The 19,842-nt window shown below is 39.3% G+C and overlaps 2 protein-coding genes across 4 annotated transcripts in view; one reads left to right on the top strand and one right to left on the bottom strand.

Moving 5' to 3' along the window:
* Positions 1–953: 953 nt before the first annotated feature.
* On the bottom strand, positions 954–3,982 carry LOC131463332 (transmembrane protein 125-like). The gene is made up of 2 exons (XM_058635059.1): positions 2,573–3,982; positions 954–2,027 (listed from the first exon to the last, which is right to left on the bottom strand). The coding sequence occupies exon 2, from the start codon at positions 2,002–2,004 to the stop codon at positions 1,318–1,320; it is 687 nt and encodes a 228-aa protein (XP_058491042.1). The 5' UTR covers positions 2,005–2,027; positions 2,573–3,982; the 3' UTR covers positions 954–1,317.
* Positions 3,983–9,899: 5,917 nt separating this feature from the next.
* LOC131467675 (low-density lipoprotein receptor-related protein 8-like) overlaps positions 9,900–19,842 on the top strand; it is a 69,522-nt gene continuing 59,579 nt past the window's right edge. For all 3 annotated transcript variants that reach the window (XM_058641724.1, XM_058641735.1, XM_058641716.1), the window contains exons 1-2: positions 9,900–10,066; positions 10,746–10,862. In XM_058641724.1, coding sequence (XP_058497707.1) covers positions 9,997–10,066; positions 10,746–10,862 — 187 coding nt within the window. In that variant the 5' untranslated portion in view covers positions 9,900–9,996. The remainder of the gene's footprint in view (positions 10,067–10,745; positions 10,863–19,842) is intronic.

Below are 19,842 nucleotides of genomic sequence, written 5' to 3'. Positions count from 1 at the left end.
ACAGTCCTCACCGTCTCCCTGCTCATCGTGGTTGCCGTGAAGTTCCGCATCTTCCACCGCTTCCTGGCCAGCTACAGACACTCCCTGCTCCTGGAGACTGATGGTGTCAGCCAGTACGGTCAAGAAGAAGTGTCTTTCCCCAGCAACGTGTCAGGGAGAATAGGAATGGGTAGAGGGACTGTGAGTGGGCTGGATGAAGATGATGATGATGGCTTCATTGAGGACAACTACATCCAGACCAGTGAGAAGGTCAGGGCAGACAGAGAGAGAGAGGAGGAGGACGACATGGAGGAGGGGGAAGACGACAGCGACGATGATCTTCAGTTCACTATCGGTTGATTAGGGAAAAATGGAAATGTATTATCCTCAGATGCTTATTGATTGATTTTAGCATCGGTATACTTTAAAAACAGCCACAGTTAAAGTAAAACAGCTCATATTTGTGGATGGTTTTGTTCAGAAATCAGAATTTCACAATGAAGATTTTCCCTTTTCTTTTTTGCAATTGATCTTTTCGTGTTCTTTTTTGAAAAATGTTACTGCTTGTCACCAAAGTTCTTTTGAAAGGAAATAATCATCTGCCTTGTCCGTAGTCATGTTCACTATGCACTGTTAGGTCATGTGATAAAAAAACACAATCCATCTAAAAAACACATTTTCCTTTTATGTTGATGCAAAATTGTTCCCATCAAAACTAAAATCAGTCATATGATACATCATTATTTTAAATATATAATGTTACATTTATGTATAATTGTATATGTATAATTTGACACATTTGCACCATGAGTGTTCTATTTTTGCTCTGCCATTTTATATCACCTGTCATTTGAGTAAGTAAAGAATTCACCTTTAGCTGTCTTCATTACTTTTGTGCTCTAACTGTACGGAAAGTCACACGTCTCAGCTCAAGGTGTGCAACGTTTAAAATAACCCAAAATAACAACAGTCGTAATAATAATACAATTGAATGTTGAGTCAGACGCAGTTTATTTGAGCAGGCAGTTCTTGAATAAATTAATTTGAAACAGATTTATGAGCATGTGGTACAGGAAAAAAACAACTTATTTTAAACCGCAAACTCTTTATTTATTTTTTTCATTCACACAGTAAAAACAGAGGGGATTTATTTCCTGAGTCATTTCCTGAAAACTATTGCTTTGTTACAGACATTCTTTTGTTGGTGATGTTCAGCAGTCGTCACTTTTATCCTAACGGGAACACGAAGTCTTGAGCTTGGAACTGACGCGTCTGCATGTTTTTCCACCTTCACAGACTTTCGAACCTTTCATGAACGCTTTTGCAGGTGAAGCCGATTCAGATCAGGCTGGTCCTGGCTTGACTACTTTGTCCTCCTGATATGTTGAACACCTGCACACCTTGACTCCTCATCATCCTTGCTCTACTAACTCTCACCCACCTCCGCCTCCTCCTCTGCTCCCTTTGTTTCTGAAGGTAAACCAGCACGCAGTAGCCCACTACCGCCAGTACCATGATGATCCCAGCAGCCAGCAGCACCAGACCAGACACCAGCATTTCCCTGCTGTCATGAGCTCGGTTGCCAACTGCAGCCACACAGAGCAGCACTGTCCCACAGAGTATCACTGACAACCCCACGGTAAAGATCAGCACCGGGTCAGCCCTCCCTCCGCTCCTCAGCTGGTCAATCCGACGTCGACTGTGCACACAGTTCATGTCCTGGATGGCGGAGCTGAGGAGCTGCTTAAGTAAAACAGCGAGGGCCAAAAGGCAGAGTGTGGTGCCCACTCCAAGTCGCCACTCCCCAGAGAGGCTCGTGGTAGACGAGAGGAGGCCCACGCCACCGAGGCCTAGACCTATTATGAGGACCACTGAGACACAGTAGCACAACAAGGAGCGACGTGGCTCTCTGAACCACCACAGGTCCACCTGTTCGTTCAGGACACGCCTCTGCATCAAGGTGGGCTGCAGGTAGAAACTCGGGGGTCGATACATGGCGTGGTGGAAGGTCTGCATCTCAGTCATGGCAGGTCAGTCAGCCCAGTCACCTGATAACAGAACAGAGAGTTTTTGGTCAGAATGCCAAACTTTGATGTTACCTAGAAAACTTTAAAATCATTAGTCTATTTCCTCTGCTGTCTTATAGATCAATATTCTTTCTGTTTCAGAATTTTCAATTTTCAGAATTTTCCTCTGGCACAAAACCCTGTCCACTATTCTTAGAGGAATAGTTTTCATCAAATAAGTATCTTCACAGAACCTCTACAAATCACAACTTATAATATCATGTTTTAGACTTTTTTTTTTACCACCAAACCACACAAACTGTGTCCCACGATCTAATAGATTCAAACAGAAGCACACACACTAAATGGAAACTTCCTTTAATTCTCTCTTTACTATGATTGCTTTTTATAGTAATGTAATTGTATGACATGATTAATATCTTCATTATCTCTAGTATGTGCTTTGTATGACGTTGCAAATTAAGTTTCTATGACAAAAAAGAATTGACACGTCTATATCTATCTATATCTTTTTTAACAGTTTCAGCAGTAACATAATACATTTCTGTAAAAAAACAGTTACTCACGTGTTTGATGAACAGCCGTTGCGTAGTGGCCTGTACATCTCCATCCCGTCCAACAAATTTAGTCAAACAGTCATTTTAATGGTTAAAATCCCACAGTTGTTTGGGATTATTTCATTCGGATGAAGAGATTATGTCCACTTTATGCAAGAAAAAAAAAAAAAAAAAAAAAAGGTTTGTCAGTGTAGATGGTCGAAATATCCTGAAGGAGCAGCACAAGGAGGGATGCCCACTGAGAAATGCCAACTGCATGCAAAGAAGTGGCATCATGTCATGGTGAACTGCATGTCCACATCACACTTTCATCACCACGGTGACGGATCAATAGTGTGTGCCTTCCTCATGTTTTCTATCCGAGTGCCAGGCAGAACAGTGGACACCCTCATCGCCCCACTCACACGACTCCTGCTCTCATCACTCAGGGTCACCGTGTCGTCTGCTAAAGCGGGAAAAGGACGTCTCACAATAGCAGTGTTGGATCATGGTTTGGACAGAGATTGGCAACATTGTCCACTCTGTCCCCGCACAGACAATGGGCTGATCATTGTACAGAATGACTGTGCTGCAGAGGGATGGCCGCTGTGTGCTGTGGGACACAGAGGGGGGTGTCACTTTGTCGTTGTGAAGAGCTGAGTGATGTCAGAGTGAACTGATAATAGTGTTTCTGTGATCCCAGTGATAGCATCATTCACACTGAGCTGAGCCTCTATTAATGGCCACAGTAAACAAACACTCAGTGGGATCCTCAGAGCCACTGAGCGCTGGCTTCCAATTACACATCTGCCAACACTGGAAATATTGTGCAAAATAAAACAGTATCATGTGATAGTGTTGGAAAAAGGGAGGTAATATTATGGCAAAACCATCTTATTTCTGATGTAGTTTACATGTAATGAGGATTACTATAAGATACTATCAATATTTCACTATTTTTCACATGAAAAAGCTTCGGGGAATCAAACCTGACCTTGTCATTACGTTGAAATGCATCCTCTCTTACTGTATGTCTGTATGTGACACAAACTTAAGTTGGTTTATTCATTTTACATTATGGAAAAATGTATTAGGAATTAATTAATGCACAAAAGTGTGGTTTGATAGGTGAAATGATTCAGGTATTTGTATGTAATACCATACAATAGAACAATGTAGTATATTATATTCAATATGGATGGAGGAGATGGAGGAGGTTGATTTGCTGTGACGACCTCTGAAGGGAGCAGCCGAAAGGAAAAGAAGAAGAAGATTATATTCAATATTCAGAATTTAAAACATGACTTGGAATAAAAGCAATGTTGTTAGTCAGTCTCAGTATGTTAAGACGATGATTTTAGAACAGATTTTTATCTTATGAAACGGGTACATTTTTAGAAAAGAATAGAAAATGACTTGAGTTACAGCCGCAAAGAAAATAGGAAATAAAGACTAGACGGTAAGAGATAATAATTAAATACAGAATAAAAAACAATGTGGCATAAATGATTATAATTAATACAACACATTCAAAATATAGTCAAAGAATCTACTTTTTTCTACATTTCTGCAGAATCTCAGCAGTCAGTCAGACGTCAATACAAATGTGAACCACACAGGCAAAAACAACAACCACCACAGAAAATGTTCACCAATGAAATGAAGAACAGAGTTGAACAACGAGCGCCGCGGTCAGAGGATGATGACACGACACAAACTGCAAAAACTTGCAATTTTTTAAGAGCAAGGCCATTCAGCCGTTTTGTTCTCAAGCAACACAACGCACTTCATCCGTCTGCTTTTAACACAAAGTACAATGTATATCTATCTTTATCTCTCTCTCTCCCTCTCTCTCATGTTTTCTCCCACAATGTGTGTCTACATATGTACATACATACATGTATATATATATATATATATACATATATTCATATATATATATATATATATATATATATATATATACATATACATATATTCATATATATATATATATACATATATATATATATATACATATATATATATATATTCATACATATATATATATAGTCACACATTGTGGGAGAAAACATCAGGCTCCAACAAAACAAAACAAGATTTAGAAAGTTAACATATGGATGAACAGCTGTGTGAATAATTAACATAAATGAATGGGCATACAATGCAGCATAATGTGTTTAAGAAGGCTGTAGCGCTGGCACAATACAGAATACAGTCTATGTGTGTTTTGCATTAGTCAGGTCATGAAGCTGAAATCACAAAATTTAATTTCAACTATCAAAGACCAATCTGGTCTCTCTCTCGCTCTCTCTCTCTGTAGCATCTGTCCACCTGCAGAGGGCAGCAGCAGCCACCAGATTTTGACAGCAGCAGACAGCACGTCCATACAAAAATGGTACAGAAAAAGTACAAAAACGTTTTGAATCAGATTACTTTGCAGAAAATTGACCCAAGTGACTGGTATTTATTGACATTTTTATTCCTGTAATCTCAGTTTTGACCTTGACTTCACACTGTGTGCTGTTGGGTCGTTTAATCAATAATGATTCAGATTATCAGCCAAGTGCAATTTCCTGTGAAAACAGGGGAGAATATTTTACTTAAGTGCTGGGAGAGAATCGTAAAACATATGAACATGTAACTGTCCCTGAAAAAATAAACAAGAAAGCATTTACAATTTCAGCATACAGATACGCTGTGTTTTCACATGTTTATGTTGTGCAGCATTAACTAATTATATCACTATACAGTAATAACGTACATAATATTACACATTAAAAGGGGAGCTTTAAAAACTGACTCACTGTCTCTTTCAGTGTGATGAGCACACAAACCTCATGTCCATATTCAAGAGACACTTGTGTTTACAGGTTTTCATTCTGACCCCAACTCTCCAGCAGCTGATTTTCCACACATGTGCAACATGAACCGATGGGATAAACTAATCTGGCAGCTGCAGAACAGTGAGTTAGACAAACAGGGCTTATGATCCATGTTATGTTCCAATGTCTCTCGCCAGATAGGGAAAAGCTGAAAATGACTCAGTGAGCTCATGTCTCAATGACAGGTGTTAACGTGTTCTTAAACATGCTTCTTAGGTCAAATTACTGAAATTAGTAAGCAGGAGCCATTAGGGCGGGGGTCTGCAACCTGTAACTTAGCTTTTTACACCTCTTATTTAGAGATCAAGGCAAGAAATAAAAGTGTTTTAATATTTAGGCTACAAAAAATGTGCGTCTACGTCAAACTTGGTATTGGAAACCTCCCCAAACCTGACAAAATCTTGCGTTTGAAACATGGAAAACACTGAAATTAAGTCATGTGTAACGAAGGAAGTACACATTTGGAGTTGTGTCCATCTCTGCATCCTCATACTACTCACATATACAGCTTTTCTCAAGCATGAACAACATGAACACTGTTGTGTTTGATTTCAAAGTGGGTCACTTTTTGTGGTAAAAAAAAAAAATGTCTCCAAAAGGTTTTTAATCAAGTAAGAAATGAGTGGAAGTCAAACACACCTCTGAATCCACCTTTTCAGAAAGGCTTCTAAAGTACGATTTATATTGTGTTTGCCTTTTTCTATTTTTCTATTTCAATTCTGTCCATTTGTATGCGTACTTTTACTGCTGAGTGTTTCACATTTTTGTTAAAAGGGCTATATAATTAAAATGTATTATTATTAATAATAATTCTGTCAAATAGCCGGATGGATGAGGGATAGATGTGGACACAACTCGGTAGGATAATAAAACAGAGTACACATTTGTGGGGAACCAATTACAAAAACTACGTCAATTACACATTCACTTGTTGAATGTACAGGTGCTTTGAACCCGGTGTTAGCTATTCTAATATTATATTAATATAAATGTTTTTAATTAGATTTTCTTTGTCCCCCAGAAAGCCTGTGAACCCCTCATGTTTCCACGACCATTTATGCTTCAACAAATACTAGGAAAATTATATTTCAGCCTCACCATTTTAACCTTCAAGCTAATTAGCAAATGATAGAGTGCTCAATGTTGAAATGGTAAAAAAAAAATATGGAACTTGGTGAACATTAGCATGTCAATTTCAGTTTGTTGTAGCTTTCTAATTTTGGCTTTTACCTCAAAGAACCACTGTACATAAGATTAATCTGCTGTTTAACTGGTTTTATAGAGGCATGATCCACTGGTCAAAGACACAGGAGGTTTAAAGGCCAGTGGAGAGGACACTGAGGTCTGAGCAGACACACACGTACATATACAAATACAAGTACATCCACTAAATCTGCAATGTATTTCATTTGTGTGACAGTTACTCTCTCTAAATGTTCTCCTGCTTTATCCTCACGACCCTAAAAGCATTTGAATTTTAGTCATGACTCATTTCTCACAGCAAATTGACTGCAAACCCAGTTTCGTCTGTAATCTCTGATGGGTGACAATCAGATAAAGCCACAAACAATCCTTTGTGCTACATCGGGTTGGAGGGTTGCTGTGCAACCATGACAACAGTTGCCGACCGCACTACCATGATTTTCTCCTCACGGCTGTGACTTGATTGGCTGTGAATATGATTTTGTTTGCACAGATACAGTATGCTGCGTATGTGTGCCACTGTGTCTGTGTGTACATGCGGAGGTTATGACGGGGATTAAGTTATTCCTCAGCTTATTGCCGTTAAAATGGCTGTTATGCTGTCAGCGGTGGTTGTGACCTAGTTTTCAAAGACAGCCTTGTTGCCGCTAGTCCTTGTGGCAACTGATGCTCTTTTATTTACATAACTATTACCTTTTATTGTGATTATTCAACAATGCTGCTGCTCTTTTGGTGAACAGAAGAGCCACAAGAGGCCTTTTTTCCCCTGATGTTGCCGCTTATGAGAAGATATAGCCCGCAGTTCACCTGTGTAGTCGCATAATTTGCATATAGATGAGAATCATATCACATTATTGCTAAGAGCGTTTATTAATAACAGGGTTGTTGAACAGGGTACAGTACTGTAAAAGACAGGTGCAGATGCTGGAGCAGGTGAGGGTACATAGTCAGAGTTTCTGCCTCACTGAATCTATGTTGTCATAAAATGTTCTTTCTACTCCATCAACCATACTGGACAACTTGCTTTTGTGCAATGATTTAAGAACGTCCACTGGCACATCCTCCTGTTCTGGCTATACTTGAATGAATGACTTCTAAATTACACCCACAAAACTGAACAGAAAAATACCTCAGAGACACCAAATGTATTCACCTACTTAGCCCTCATCTGTACGACATGCTCTATCACTGATCTCAGTGGGACTCGGGTGTAAAATGGACAACCCATGGACCAACCCCGCCTCTTATTTTATTTGGAATAACACTACTGAGAGCAAACCACAACAGAGCATACATAAATTACACGTGGTCCAAAATGCAGCAGCAAAACAAACAGAGGCAACATATTCTATCAGTTTTAGCTTCCCATAATCGCCTCCCAATTAACTTTAGAATTGATTTTAATATACATTTAAAAGCATGTTCTGGTCTTTTCCTAAATACATATCTAATTTCCTCTCACCTAATGAGCTGTGTTGTGAATTAATTGAGATCCTTATCTAAAGGTCTCCCAATCTTATCCATTAATCCAGATTTAGGACCTAGGGTGACCGGGCTTTTTCACTCCAGGCCCTCACACTTCTCTTTTAAACCCTGTTTAAAAGTTTAAAAGTGTATATTTATAAGTGTGATTTTTTTTATTGATATTGAACTTTTCCTCGTTGAGTCTCAAGCTTCCTCGGAGAACAGCTAACAGATAACATGTTGGTTCAGTCTTACCCACATAATGTCAACTTAATGATGATTAATATCCTGTATCTTACCAAAATAAAACAACACAACTGTTCTTTGAGACTGTGGATACAGAAACATAGGCTGATTAAGAAGTGTTTGCCCTTTATTGCAGGCATATTTAAAGGTACAGTGTGTAAAATTTAGCAACATTTATTGGGGAAGTTGAATATCCTTCCCTTCCAGGTGTGTTGGAGAACACATTTAACCCTCATTTAGCCTCAAAACCCAAAACATGCTAAGTTTGCCTATTGTAAAAACATGGTGGTCCAAAATCTTCTCACATTCAATGAATGTGAAAGGCTCATTTTGGGGAGATAAAAACAACAATTCCAGTGGTGATTGATCTAAGACAGTGAAGCTCAACTTCCTCAAAGATGTGGTCAAATATGTTCTGTGTTGTATTTACATTTCAATACTGAACGCGCGCTAGAACGCGTCACTAATTTGTTCAGAATCAGCTGTTTATCGCGGATGACGGATCAACTTTACGTGATTTTCGTATTCCCGTAGCAGCCTCCGCATTAAAACCACTTGAAGCTCAGCTTCAACTGTTCTCTATGGGATGGCACAGACTTTTTTTTTCATTACGGTGATTGGACAAATGTAGTAAAAATGTCACTTCCAGGGAAGCTCAGCTTCTCTGGGAGCCAAGTAAGGAGTGGGCAGGCTCTGACGCTGGGCTTCTGCATGATGATTAGAGGAACTGTCTGAGAGGTGGAACCAGTTTTTGATTGACAGCGTTGCAGAAACAAACACAACAGCGGAGCCTTTTCTGCCTCAGTCCTTTGTGGATTTTGCGATAGAAGTCTGTAGACAAGTAGCTGGTCGTTGTGTGTTATTCGCTTGAGTGATATAGACCATTTTCATTTTGTACATATACACTGTAAATGCTATAATACACTATAATAGCATTTCACTTATACATAATTATACTGTTTTCTTGTTCTAGTTGTTGGTTTGCAGAATGTATGTACAAATATTGGCTTGAAAAGACCAGTCACTGCCACTGCACACTTCATACATTCAGGTGATTAGTACACTTAATTATGTTTATTTTATCTTGAATTTTTGCCAAATGAAAATAACATAGCCTAAATTTTACCCACTGGATGTGATAACTGTCTATAATGTACATTCTATTTTAACTTTTGATAGTCTTATTGTTAATACCTTTCTTTATTGTACTTTCATGCATGTGTATTATTGATTACCTTTATCTTAACTGTTTTGCTGCTGTGTGAATGTAAATGACCCCACTGTGGGACTAATAAAGGATTATCTTATCTTATACCATTTTATCTTATCTTAAATATTTTAATTCAAGAACAAATCAGCTGATATGATCTATTAAATTAAATTAAATTAAATTAAATTAAATTAAATTAAATTAAATTAAATTAAATTAAATTAAATTAAATTAAATTAAATTAAATTCTTTGGTCCCCGCCCCTGCGTGGTGTCGTCACGCTCGGGGCAGCCAGTGAGATGGAGGGGGGCGGTGTTGGATGTGGAGGGGGGTGTGAGTGAGTGTCACAGCAGAGAAGCAGCGGCGGCGCAGCGCGTGAACGAATGAGCTGCTGTCGGGCTTTGTTTTGTGGACGTGAATGAGCTCCTTCACCTGCTCCTCCTGAAATGTGGACTGACCTAATAAGGACGTTGTTACTTTTTCATTTGTTCATCCTCGCGCTTCATTTAACGGAAGGTCGGTGGGCTTTCTATTTATTTGTGTATGTGTGTGAGACACATGAATGAAATACAATGTAGCTTAAACGCTAGTGTGTGTGTATGTGTGTGAGACACATGAATGAAATGCAATGTAGCTTAAATGCTAGTGTGTGTGTGTGTGTGAGATGCGCTCCTGGTAATTCGTGAGGAGAAAGATGTGTATATATATGTTAAAAAAAACCACTTTACTTAATAATACTATAAATGAAGACTTCCTTCGTTTTAAACGTGTCAGTGTAATACAGCAGTGTGTGTTGAGGACGTTCAGACTCGAGTCTGCCATGTGTTAGTGAGCTCAGCCTCCGTACTGCATCGTTAGCAGCAGCAGCAGTGGTATAGTGGTAGTATAGTAGTATAGTGGTGGCTGTGGTGGTCCTCACTGATGTCCAGTAGACACTGCATGGGCCTCGTCTGCCGCTGATTTTCATTCTCTTAGAGAAAATAGATCAATAAGTGAAAGGAACAGTGAAAAAACAACAATTGGTGCTTGCTGCGGCTAATTGACCTACATGAATGCTGAATATCAATTAGGCATTCACTTGCAAATGACAGTTGAACTACTTGCGGTAATCCTCCTCCTCTTCCTCCTCTTCATATGCGTTTTGTTGCCGCTGATCCACATGGACACCATTTTTCCCCCCCTTCTCTGCTTCCAGCAACGGATGAGTGTGAGGATGGACAGTTTCAGTGCAACAACAAAAGGTGTATTCCGACCATCTGGAGGTGCGACGATGATGACGACTGCTCAGACAACAGTGATGAAGAAAACTGCCGTGAGTGCTGAATTCACTATTGTACACTCTATTTCTATCTTCAGGTATAATACGGTTCAGGTATAGCATTGTTTGGTTTTCTTTTACGTTTCTTGTGTCTGCCTCTTGGCCAGGTCAAGAATTGGTTCTGTATTGACTCGACTGGTTAAATAAATGTTAAACAAATGAACAAAAGAAAGAAATGTATACAAGTCATAGGTGTGAAGGAGGAAAAATATGCTTTTGGTGTCATTCAAATAGGCTGCAAGTTCAATAACACCCAGTCAAGACAATAAACTGTGAAAATGGCTGGTAATAACATTACAGTCTTGAGGATTGATAAATAAAGTCTGACTTTAAGACAATAATTCAGTTTTCTTAATGTCACGTAAACACGTTAGTCTGACTAAAATCTAGTCTTAATAGGACTAACACACCTGGATAATGCATTTCATAGTCCGATTACTACCCAGTCTTTGACCCAGAAGTAGAAGGAGACGATGTATAAACTGTAGATGCAGCTGCGGCGTCGTTCTTTGGACAACACAGCAACCACAAGATCTAATTTGTAGCACGATTGAAATGAAACATACAGAACCACAACACGATCCCTCTCACCGTCCATCTCGCAAAGATGGACGGTGGACGTAAAGGTCAATACGAAACTCATTCACTCGCTTATAGTGGGATACAGCGCCACCTACGGAGGCGGAGTCACACTCACATGGCCAATAACTCGGCAACTTGTCCGATTGCCTGTCTTAGTCAGACTACGGAAACTCTGCATGTAAACGTAGTGAGTGATTGTGTCTTAAAGGGTTAGTTCAGGTTTTATGAAGTGTGCTTGTATGATGTATCGTCACATCATCAGGACTAGATTGGGTATAAAGAAAATATGCATGTATCTGGGTTTCCACCAGTTGCTGTGAAGTCAGTTCACAGAGAGAAGCTAAAGTCTGTGTTACCACACAATGATAACAAGACACAGATGGATGACATGAATAAAGAGCGCTGTAGCCGTTGATATATAGTGGGGTTCTGTTGCTACTTCACTTCATTACTGTGGTAATATTTGCTTGTGTCACTAAGTGGAGGAATGTTGTGGTTTCCTCATTAATCCACACGTTCCTCCTGTCGCCTGCTTTATCCACCATTTCTGCTGTTTTTGCTCTTTTGCTAGAAAGCAGGAGGGATGTTTTCTGTCAGGTGATTTCTAAAAGTCACCTTTTATTTGCTGAAATCGTTTTCATTGCAGTCTTTAGCAATTGTTATTGACACATCAACTTTCCCCAAGTATAAAAAATGAGTGCAATATTTCAAGACTTTATAAAAAAATGTTTTCCATTCAGGTATTTTATATGTACCAACTGAAAATATGCATAATAAAACACAGGCTGACGGTAACTCCCCTACTGACTGTGCAGTGAGTGAAGCACTGAGCACGTCGGTGTTTCTGTGAACCACTGATAACATGGCTGCCAACAGCTTACAGCTACACCTGCTTAAGTCTACAGTATCTTTAAAATACAGCGTGTTCGCCGTTTCATCCCGTCGTTAGACCGCTTTTTTTTGGCCAGAAACTGAAGTGTATATATAGTGTTCTCTGCTCTCACCAAAGTCTGTTAAAAAAATCAACACAGGATTTCTGCTCATTAATGTGAAGAAAGTATTTTGTTCAAACCCCAAAGAAATTATTTGAACTTATCGATCGCAGCAGTCAGCTTTAACAACTACTGTGTGTCACGATGTAAAATTGCTGACATTTTCTGTGGCGTGCGGAGTAAGCAGTTTACAAACATCAGTGTCCACTGGGAAAAGGCTGTTTAACGTTGAGGAAACGCAGCAGACACTCTTGAGATATTGACTAAAGCAGTTAAGTAGATTTTTATTTGATGAGCTTTTGGTTAAGTGGTTAAAATCAGTCCCCGCTGGCAGCCATGTTATCACTGAGAAAGAGTGTCCAGGTCCTATTGCTCATACAAACACACAAAACCTGCACTTGTACTTTTAACCACATTATGATCTCATCAGATGGCTTTAGTTAGACCTGGTCTTATTAGATATTGATTATCGCTGATTACACAAGGAACATGTTTCCTTAAATTTCTCTGTGAGATGTGAATTTCTCTGTGAGATGAATAAAGTATCTATCTATCTATCTATCTATCTATCTATCTATCTATCTATCTAAAATGAGGGTTGATTTGGCTGGTGCCATTTTCTGAAGCTGTTTTCATGCGTTCAAGCATGAAACATCTACCAGTCTACATCACAAAGTCCAAACAATCTGATATTAAATAAAACCACATTAAGCAATAGTCGTAGTTGCATCTTTCATCTATCCATATCCGACAGCTGAGTGGCATCCCATGTTATATTATGGTATATCATTTTAGCTCCTCCTTTTTCTGAGTTGTCTTTGTCTGTAATTTTTTAGTTTTACCACTTTAATACACCTTCTTCACTGTGTTAGGGGATTTTATTTTCTCTTCTTTTTACAGTACAAGAACGTTAGTACACAGATGATCTATCATTACTATCATTAAAGATGACTTTCAGCCAAAGTTACCCTGAAAGTGACTCACAGACATGCAGCTCACCTCAGGCTGAACATATTGCACCACCTGGCTTGAATACTGATTATATAAGGAATATAATGGACTATGTTTGCTGCCATTTGATGGGGAGGGCGAAACATATGCTGCTGGGCTCAGAAACGGTGATGACAGTCGGTCATCCATGATGCCCAACCCAATCTTGGATGTGTCGAGTATAGAAATAAAAGAATCCCACTTTCCTTTTCTGACTGTGTGCCAGTGGCCTATATTTTTGGAAGAAGCCAGTGATGCTGTGCCAACTGTGATGCCAAGCTCTGCATGTTTGCCATGCAGCTGTGTTCTATGTGTCTGGGTTAATTATGGCTCAGGAGGAATTCCTGCACCTCCCCACACGTGCACACATGCGAGACTCCCCTTCTCCTTATACATACATCCCTCTGTCTTTGTCTCCTCCTGCTTTAGTCGCCCACAAAAACCCAGTGAGCACAACCACCTTATGATTCCTGTAGGGCTGCATTTTGTACTACTATATTTTAATTTGACATTTCATAGTTTGAAAAAAAGAAAAGAAAGAAAAGCATTTAATCTCGCTGTCAAAACGGATCCTGTCATGTGACCATTCAGCTGTGTGTTAACAGGAAGCAGATTCTCGGCTCTGCAGTTGTTTTGTTTGTTTAAGAAAAATAATAACAAGAAACAACAGTGGTGAAAATGACTCTTTTGAGGGAAAACAGGTCCTTGTCCTTGGACAAATTGTTTTATATCCTCCTTTAAAGAATAAAAGAAGACATTATTGTTGATGTCTCTTCACCCACAGTCTGTTTTGTAACAGGCAGAGCGTGTTTGAGTAAAAACAATCTTACAAGCAGCATCTACTGCTTTGACCATCACGACAGTCCACCATTACATGCCTTGTTTCATCATTAGAGAGTGGCCTTCACTCCAAGTCCATCTCCTTGTGAGGATTGCTTTATGTGTGTGGGCAGGAAGATGAAGCTGAGTCAGATCTGTTTCTGCACTTGCGTCCTCGTAGTTTTAGACCACTGATTTGCTAAAGTGGCAGTGGTTGTTCAACTTAAACTGTTTTTGATTTGAAAAAGAGGTCCTGGCACATTTTAAGAGCTTTTGCAATATGTAATTAATGTGTTGCTGTTAAAGTCATTTTCGCTGGGCTGGCCCTGTGAACCCCTTTTTTCTGTTTCCGCATTTGAAAAAAGCTATAAAGACAGTGCAGCGCGGTGGAGTGGAACATAATGCTTCACAGTCAACCCTTGTGCACAAATGACACGCTTTAGTTTCTGGTTCACTGTGAAGTTGCTGCATTTTTAAATTAGGTTTCTGAATGGTTGAAAGGAGAGTGTCACTTTTTTTTTTTTTTTTCCAAATTCATTTTTTTATTGATTTTGTATTCACTATATATTATGTGACAACACAATGTCAAGCCAAAGCATTCAGTGACTGAATGTGTGCAACAGAGCGCAGTTATGAAATATGATGACGGCAGAGAACCTTTGCTGCAGCTCCTGATTTGTCATTCTGATGCTGCCTTATTTTTTACTGAACTGGTGTGTGCAGTCTGAACTTCAGCGAACAAAAGGAAAGTCCTTTTCACGTGCGATGTGAGCAACAACAGTGTTTTTGCTCATGTTTTTCATGCACCATGATCCTTTTCCATCACTCTGATTCCCTTAAACCCATCCCCCACCAGACTGCTCTCCCATCCCCACCATCCCCCTCTTCCAAACTATATTCCCCACTCACCAGTCACTCGTTGCATGCATAAATGCACTCTTATCATAAGTGTGGACCAGATGATTTGTGGCATAAATGCATTCATACGGAATACGGAATCCTACTTTTCTAAAATAAAACAGTGTCATTGTTGACGATGATATCCAAGGCCAGATGTACCAGCTCTGACCTGGAGCTGCCATTAGATCCTCATCCTGACGATAGCTGTTTCTCTGTGGCGTCTGCACTACCTTTGAATTCAAGCTTGACTTTGTTCTCATCCTCAGATGTGATAATGATCTGTCCCTCACGTGGTCATGAATTTAACATCTACACCTGCAGCAGAGTGTTTCAAGTTGCCACGTAGAGCTCATCGTGGTCTTTTGTTTTCCTCTGTGATGCTGAGTCTGCAACAGTCTTTAACCCAATAAATCCTCACAACTGCCTTTTAAACCACTGGCACTCCTCCAGACCTGTAGCCCTGTGCATTTATTTATTCCCGAAACCGTTGAGTCGATGCAGCCCACGCTGTCACACCATTGCACCATGAGCAAAGCTATAGAAGTGTGAGAAGTATCCTTGCACTGCAGATGAATGTTCATTTAAGAGTGAACACGTCACTGCAAATCAAGTATTTATTCATTCAATGACGTATATATATATATATATATATATATATATATATATATATATATATATATATATATATAATGTTACTCATCCCCTGCATTAATTTGTCCAATCTTTTTCAAAAAGAAAGGGCCTCGCCTCCTCTCCTCTCCTCCTGGCCCTGTTGTGGTTGCTCTGACAGGCTTGGACGTGACCCAGCAGCAGTATTTTGTGATGTCCCTTGCATAAATATAAAGAAACCATCAGCTGACATCTCCTTGCAAATGCAGGAGAGTACTATGGCAACACGTTTTGCTGATTGACGTAGATTTTATGGCAATCGGTTATCTACAGAAGTCATTTTCCTATCATTATGTTAGAAAAATGTGAGCGTTGTGTTTTAAACACAGAAAAGTCACTGATGACTAAGTATCTTTGTCCTTACGCTTTGTTCATCATTGTCAGTGTAATCAGTAATGAGAATCATTAGCCACAGCCCTAATTTACTTGATTTCTCAGCAAAATCACATTTTAATTTAACTTCAAGCGAGATAAATCATTATATGCAAGTTTGTGATAAAATGCAGATACTTTGAATAATTAAGCAGTGAATGTTGTAAATAATGAGTTTTAATTAAGTATTAATCAGGTTTTAAATCGGCTTCCTTCCTCTGGCAGCCACACACGGACAAGTGACAATGTATAAAACTCTTAACTCGTTCTATGTGTTTTAGGGTCAAAATCACTGGATCGGATATCATTGAGATTTTAGCCGAGTCATGTTTGGGCTGTTTATTTCTTCTTTTTGGGTAGAACAATATGTGTTACACAGTTGGATATTTATGTCTGGTTAACCTGTCTTGTTAATTTGTTGTTAACAGCTTCATAATTCATAAAGACTGTATCTGAATAATATCGGTAGATAATGGATTTTTTTGATATTGGTATCGGACACAAAAAAGTGGTATCGGGAGTCGGGACACCCCTACTATAGTGTTAATAATGTTGTATGACTTATGTGTCTTCTGAAGCTTGTCTGTTGCGTCTCTTTTGTGCTGTATTTTGTTCTGTGGCTGTTGATTTGATGTGATTTAGAGAAGTGTGTGTGTGTGTGTTTGTGTGAGAAGGAGAGTGTTTGTGAGCCTGTGTTCATGTCGTGTGAATGCTGCTCCTACTGTACTGGCCTACTGCCCCGTGTTTGCATGTCTGTATGCCACCTTGCCCAAAGTGATCATTAAGAAGTCTGCAGCTCCAATTGAGCTATTATCTTAGATTAGTGTGTCACCACACAGAGATTCAGAGAGCGAGAGAGAGGGGGAGAGAGAGGGCGATGGGGATTTGTGTGTGATCATTCCTCACCCTCATCCTCCCTGTAGTTATCTCCCATTCCACTTAACTTTTTGGATCTCTGCACCTAAAAGAAAGCATAATTTTGAGCCTCACCCATCCCTGGAATCTCAGTTAATTCCAAAGGATAAAAGGCAGACACATCTCTGTGGACAAGTGTCTCACCTCATGAAATGCTGTTTTTACTTAGTTTGAATTGTTGTGGTATATAAACACTTCCACTCTTGATCCTGGCCTTACATCTTAAATCATTTCAAGTAGATTTTTTTTTCACTTTTTCACTTCAGTCATATCGATGATAATAGGAGGCGTTTAGTTAGTGAACTGTGTGTGCGCTTGCAGACGAAGTGATGACCTTCATGAGTTGGAGGCGCTTTCTATGCAATACTTTCACTGAAGAGAACATAATGATGTAAAAATGACCATTCCCTCTGATATCGCAAATCATATCGCATTTCCTGTCAAAATAATCGATATTAGATATTTATTCAAAATAGTTCAGCACTGGCTTCCGCCCTAATGTCGAGCTTCTCTATACTATGAAGTTAGTTATTTAATCCACAGCAGAATGTTGAGCTCTCTTCCTTCGGTTTGTGTCACAGATAAAGTTTTTCATCAAAACGTGGTTTAGGATTTTCAGCTGAGCTTTAAAATCAATAAAGACGCACGCTGGATGTCCACAATCACTGTAAGGAAAAAACACAGACTCTCCAGGAGAATGTGTTGTCACATGTTGGATCACTTTTGAGAAAAATACCACTTGATGTGACTCAACAGGACTTGCTTATGAATCTGTGCTCATAGCTCTGAGGATGCTGGGTCCGGTTGAGTGAGGCTCAGACTTTCACTTTATTTTTGATTTATCTGTTTGTGGATGAGGGCACGGCGCTCATCAGTGACCTACAGAGGACATTATTTCACTCTGAAGTCAAACCAGTGTAACAGTGCATCTGCAATGAGGAACAAATGACTGAACACGGCTACCAAAGCACTCCGTCTCTTTCTTTTTACTGATGATTCAGTGTAGCTGGATAATTCATGGGTGTCATCTCTGCTCACAAAAGCAGAAACTTTCACCTCACAGTGACTCATTACATCACCGCCGTCGCTGTGTTTATGCTGCGTGTACAGACCATGAAATCATTCCATCTGTGTCCACATGCCATTGACAGGCTTTAGACCCACTGTGTCTGGTTATGAATGAACTGATGCTTCCTATTTGCGTCGACGGTAGCTCAGTGGTAGAGCTAGTCGTCTTTCTACCCGGAGGTTGTGGGTTTGATTCCCGGCATCGCTAGTCTACATGCCAATGTGTCTTTGGGCAACCCACTTTGCTCCTGACGGCTGTGTAAATGGGTATGATAGAAAATGCGCTGTATGAACGTGTGAGTGAATGGGTGTGAATGGATGAATGGCAAAACTGTATTGTAAAGCAGCTTTGGGTGGTCATCAAGCCTAGAAAAATTACAATGTCACAGAAGTGTTCATCCTTGTCCAACCAAAACTCTGAAGATATTTGATTTTCTGTAGCCAAGGTCCCATCCGTCAAGTGCAAATCTTAAAAATGCTAATAATTAAAGCACTGCAAATGAAGAGAACATAAGGAAGAGAACACATTTATGCACACATTTTAAGTATAAACAAGGACACTAACTACTTTGTGAAATGAAACAGACAAAAGCAGCAGATCCTTTGCATTTTAGGAGATATGCATTAAACTGTGTTGGACCTAAATGATAAATAGTCACATAATCATATCACATTGTTATGGTTTTCAGTGTTGAGAGTCCAAAAAGTGTAACGTTAGGGTTAAAATTATGGTGACTTAAGACGAATGGTCAAGTGGATGAATGTTGGAAAATAAAGTGTTGATTACATCGTCGGCATCAGCTAAATGAAGTTCTGAATGTTCTTTAGTTGTTTTAGTCGTAAAGTGGTTCCCTGCTCCTCTCAAGGAATGGATGATCAGCACAAATGCAGACTTCATTAGCTGAAATTTAACGAGGATTTATTATTTTTCAACACACACTGCATTACCTGAACAATGATAGCAAATAAAAGTGAGGCTAAAACTTATAAAACTGCTGTAGAGTTTTTAGTGTGAGAAGCCTTGAATGTATGTAAACGGGAACCATCCAATTATAACCAGCATTAAATTAGAAGAGGAGTGGTTCCCACGTGTTGATTAAATGACAAAACCACTGCATGAACTCATTGCTTAATCCTCACTAAAAAAAAACACAGACATTTTAGCAGCTCGGTGTGGGCGTTTTCTTCTGTAGTCCTGTTTTACATCAAAGTGAACTTTTTTGTACTTTCTAATCTTACAACAGCTGCTCGTATTTTCATTTTTTTAGTGCTTCTTGGAATGTTCACAGTGAACGGATGATGTATGAACCACAGGGAATGAAAATGCCAAGTCACAAAGTGCTTAGTCTTGTCATGGTTTGGATGTGCAAAGACCCAGATTGGCTAATCTTTGTGCTGTTGGTAGAAAGTGATGTTGAATTTCAAACAATTTTTTCCTTTTTGTATTTTTGCGATATGAAGCTTTCTCAACCCGTTCAAGGAAAAAAGTAGATCTTGTATCAGAAACATGCCTGTTTTAACTCAGAAAGCAAATGTTTCAATAACAGTCTACATAAAGATTTGTATCTAAATTCAATAGTGAACGGGTGTGTTAACATCCAAGTTGTAGCTCAGTACTTCAGCAGGAGTTTTCATTAAAGTGTGAGGGAATCTTTTTGTGATTGAAA

Source organism: Solea solea, chromosome 1, assembly GCF_958295425.1.
Source record: "Solea solea chromosome 1, fSolSol10.1, whole genome shotgun sequence".
NCBI lineage: Eukaryota > Metazoa > Chordata > Actinopteri > Pleuronectiformes > Soleidae > Solea > Solea solea.
The sequence above is the reverse complement of the archived record's forward strand: the minus strand, read 5'-3'. Positions and strand labels throughout refer to the sequence as shown.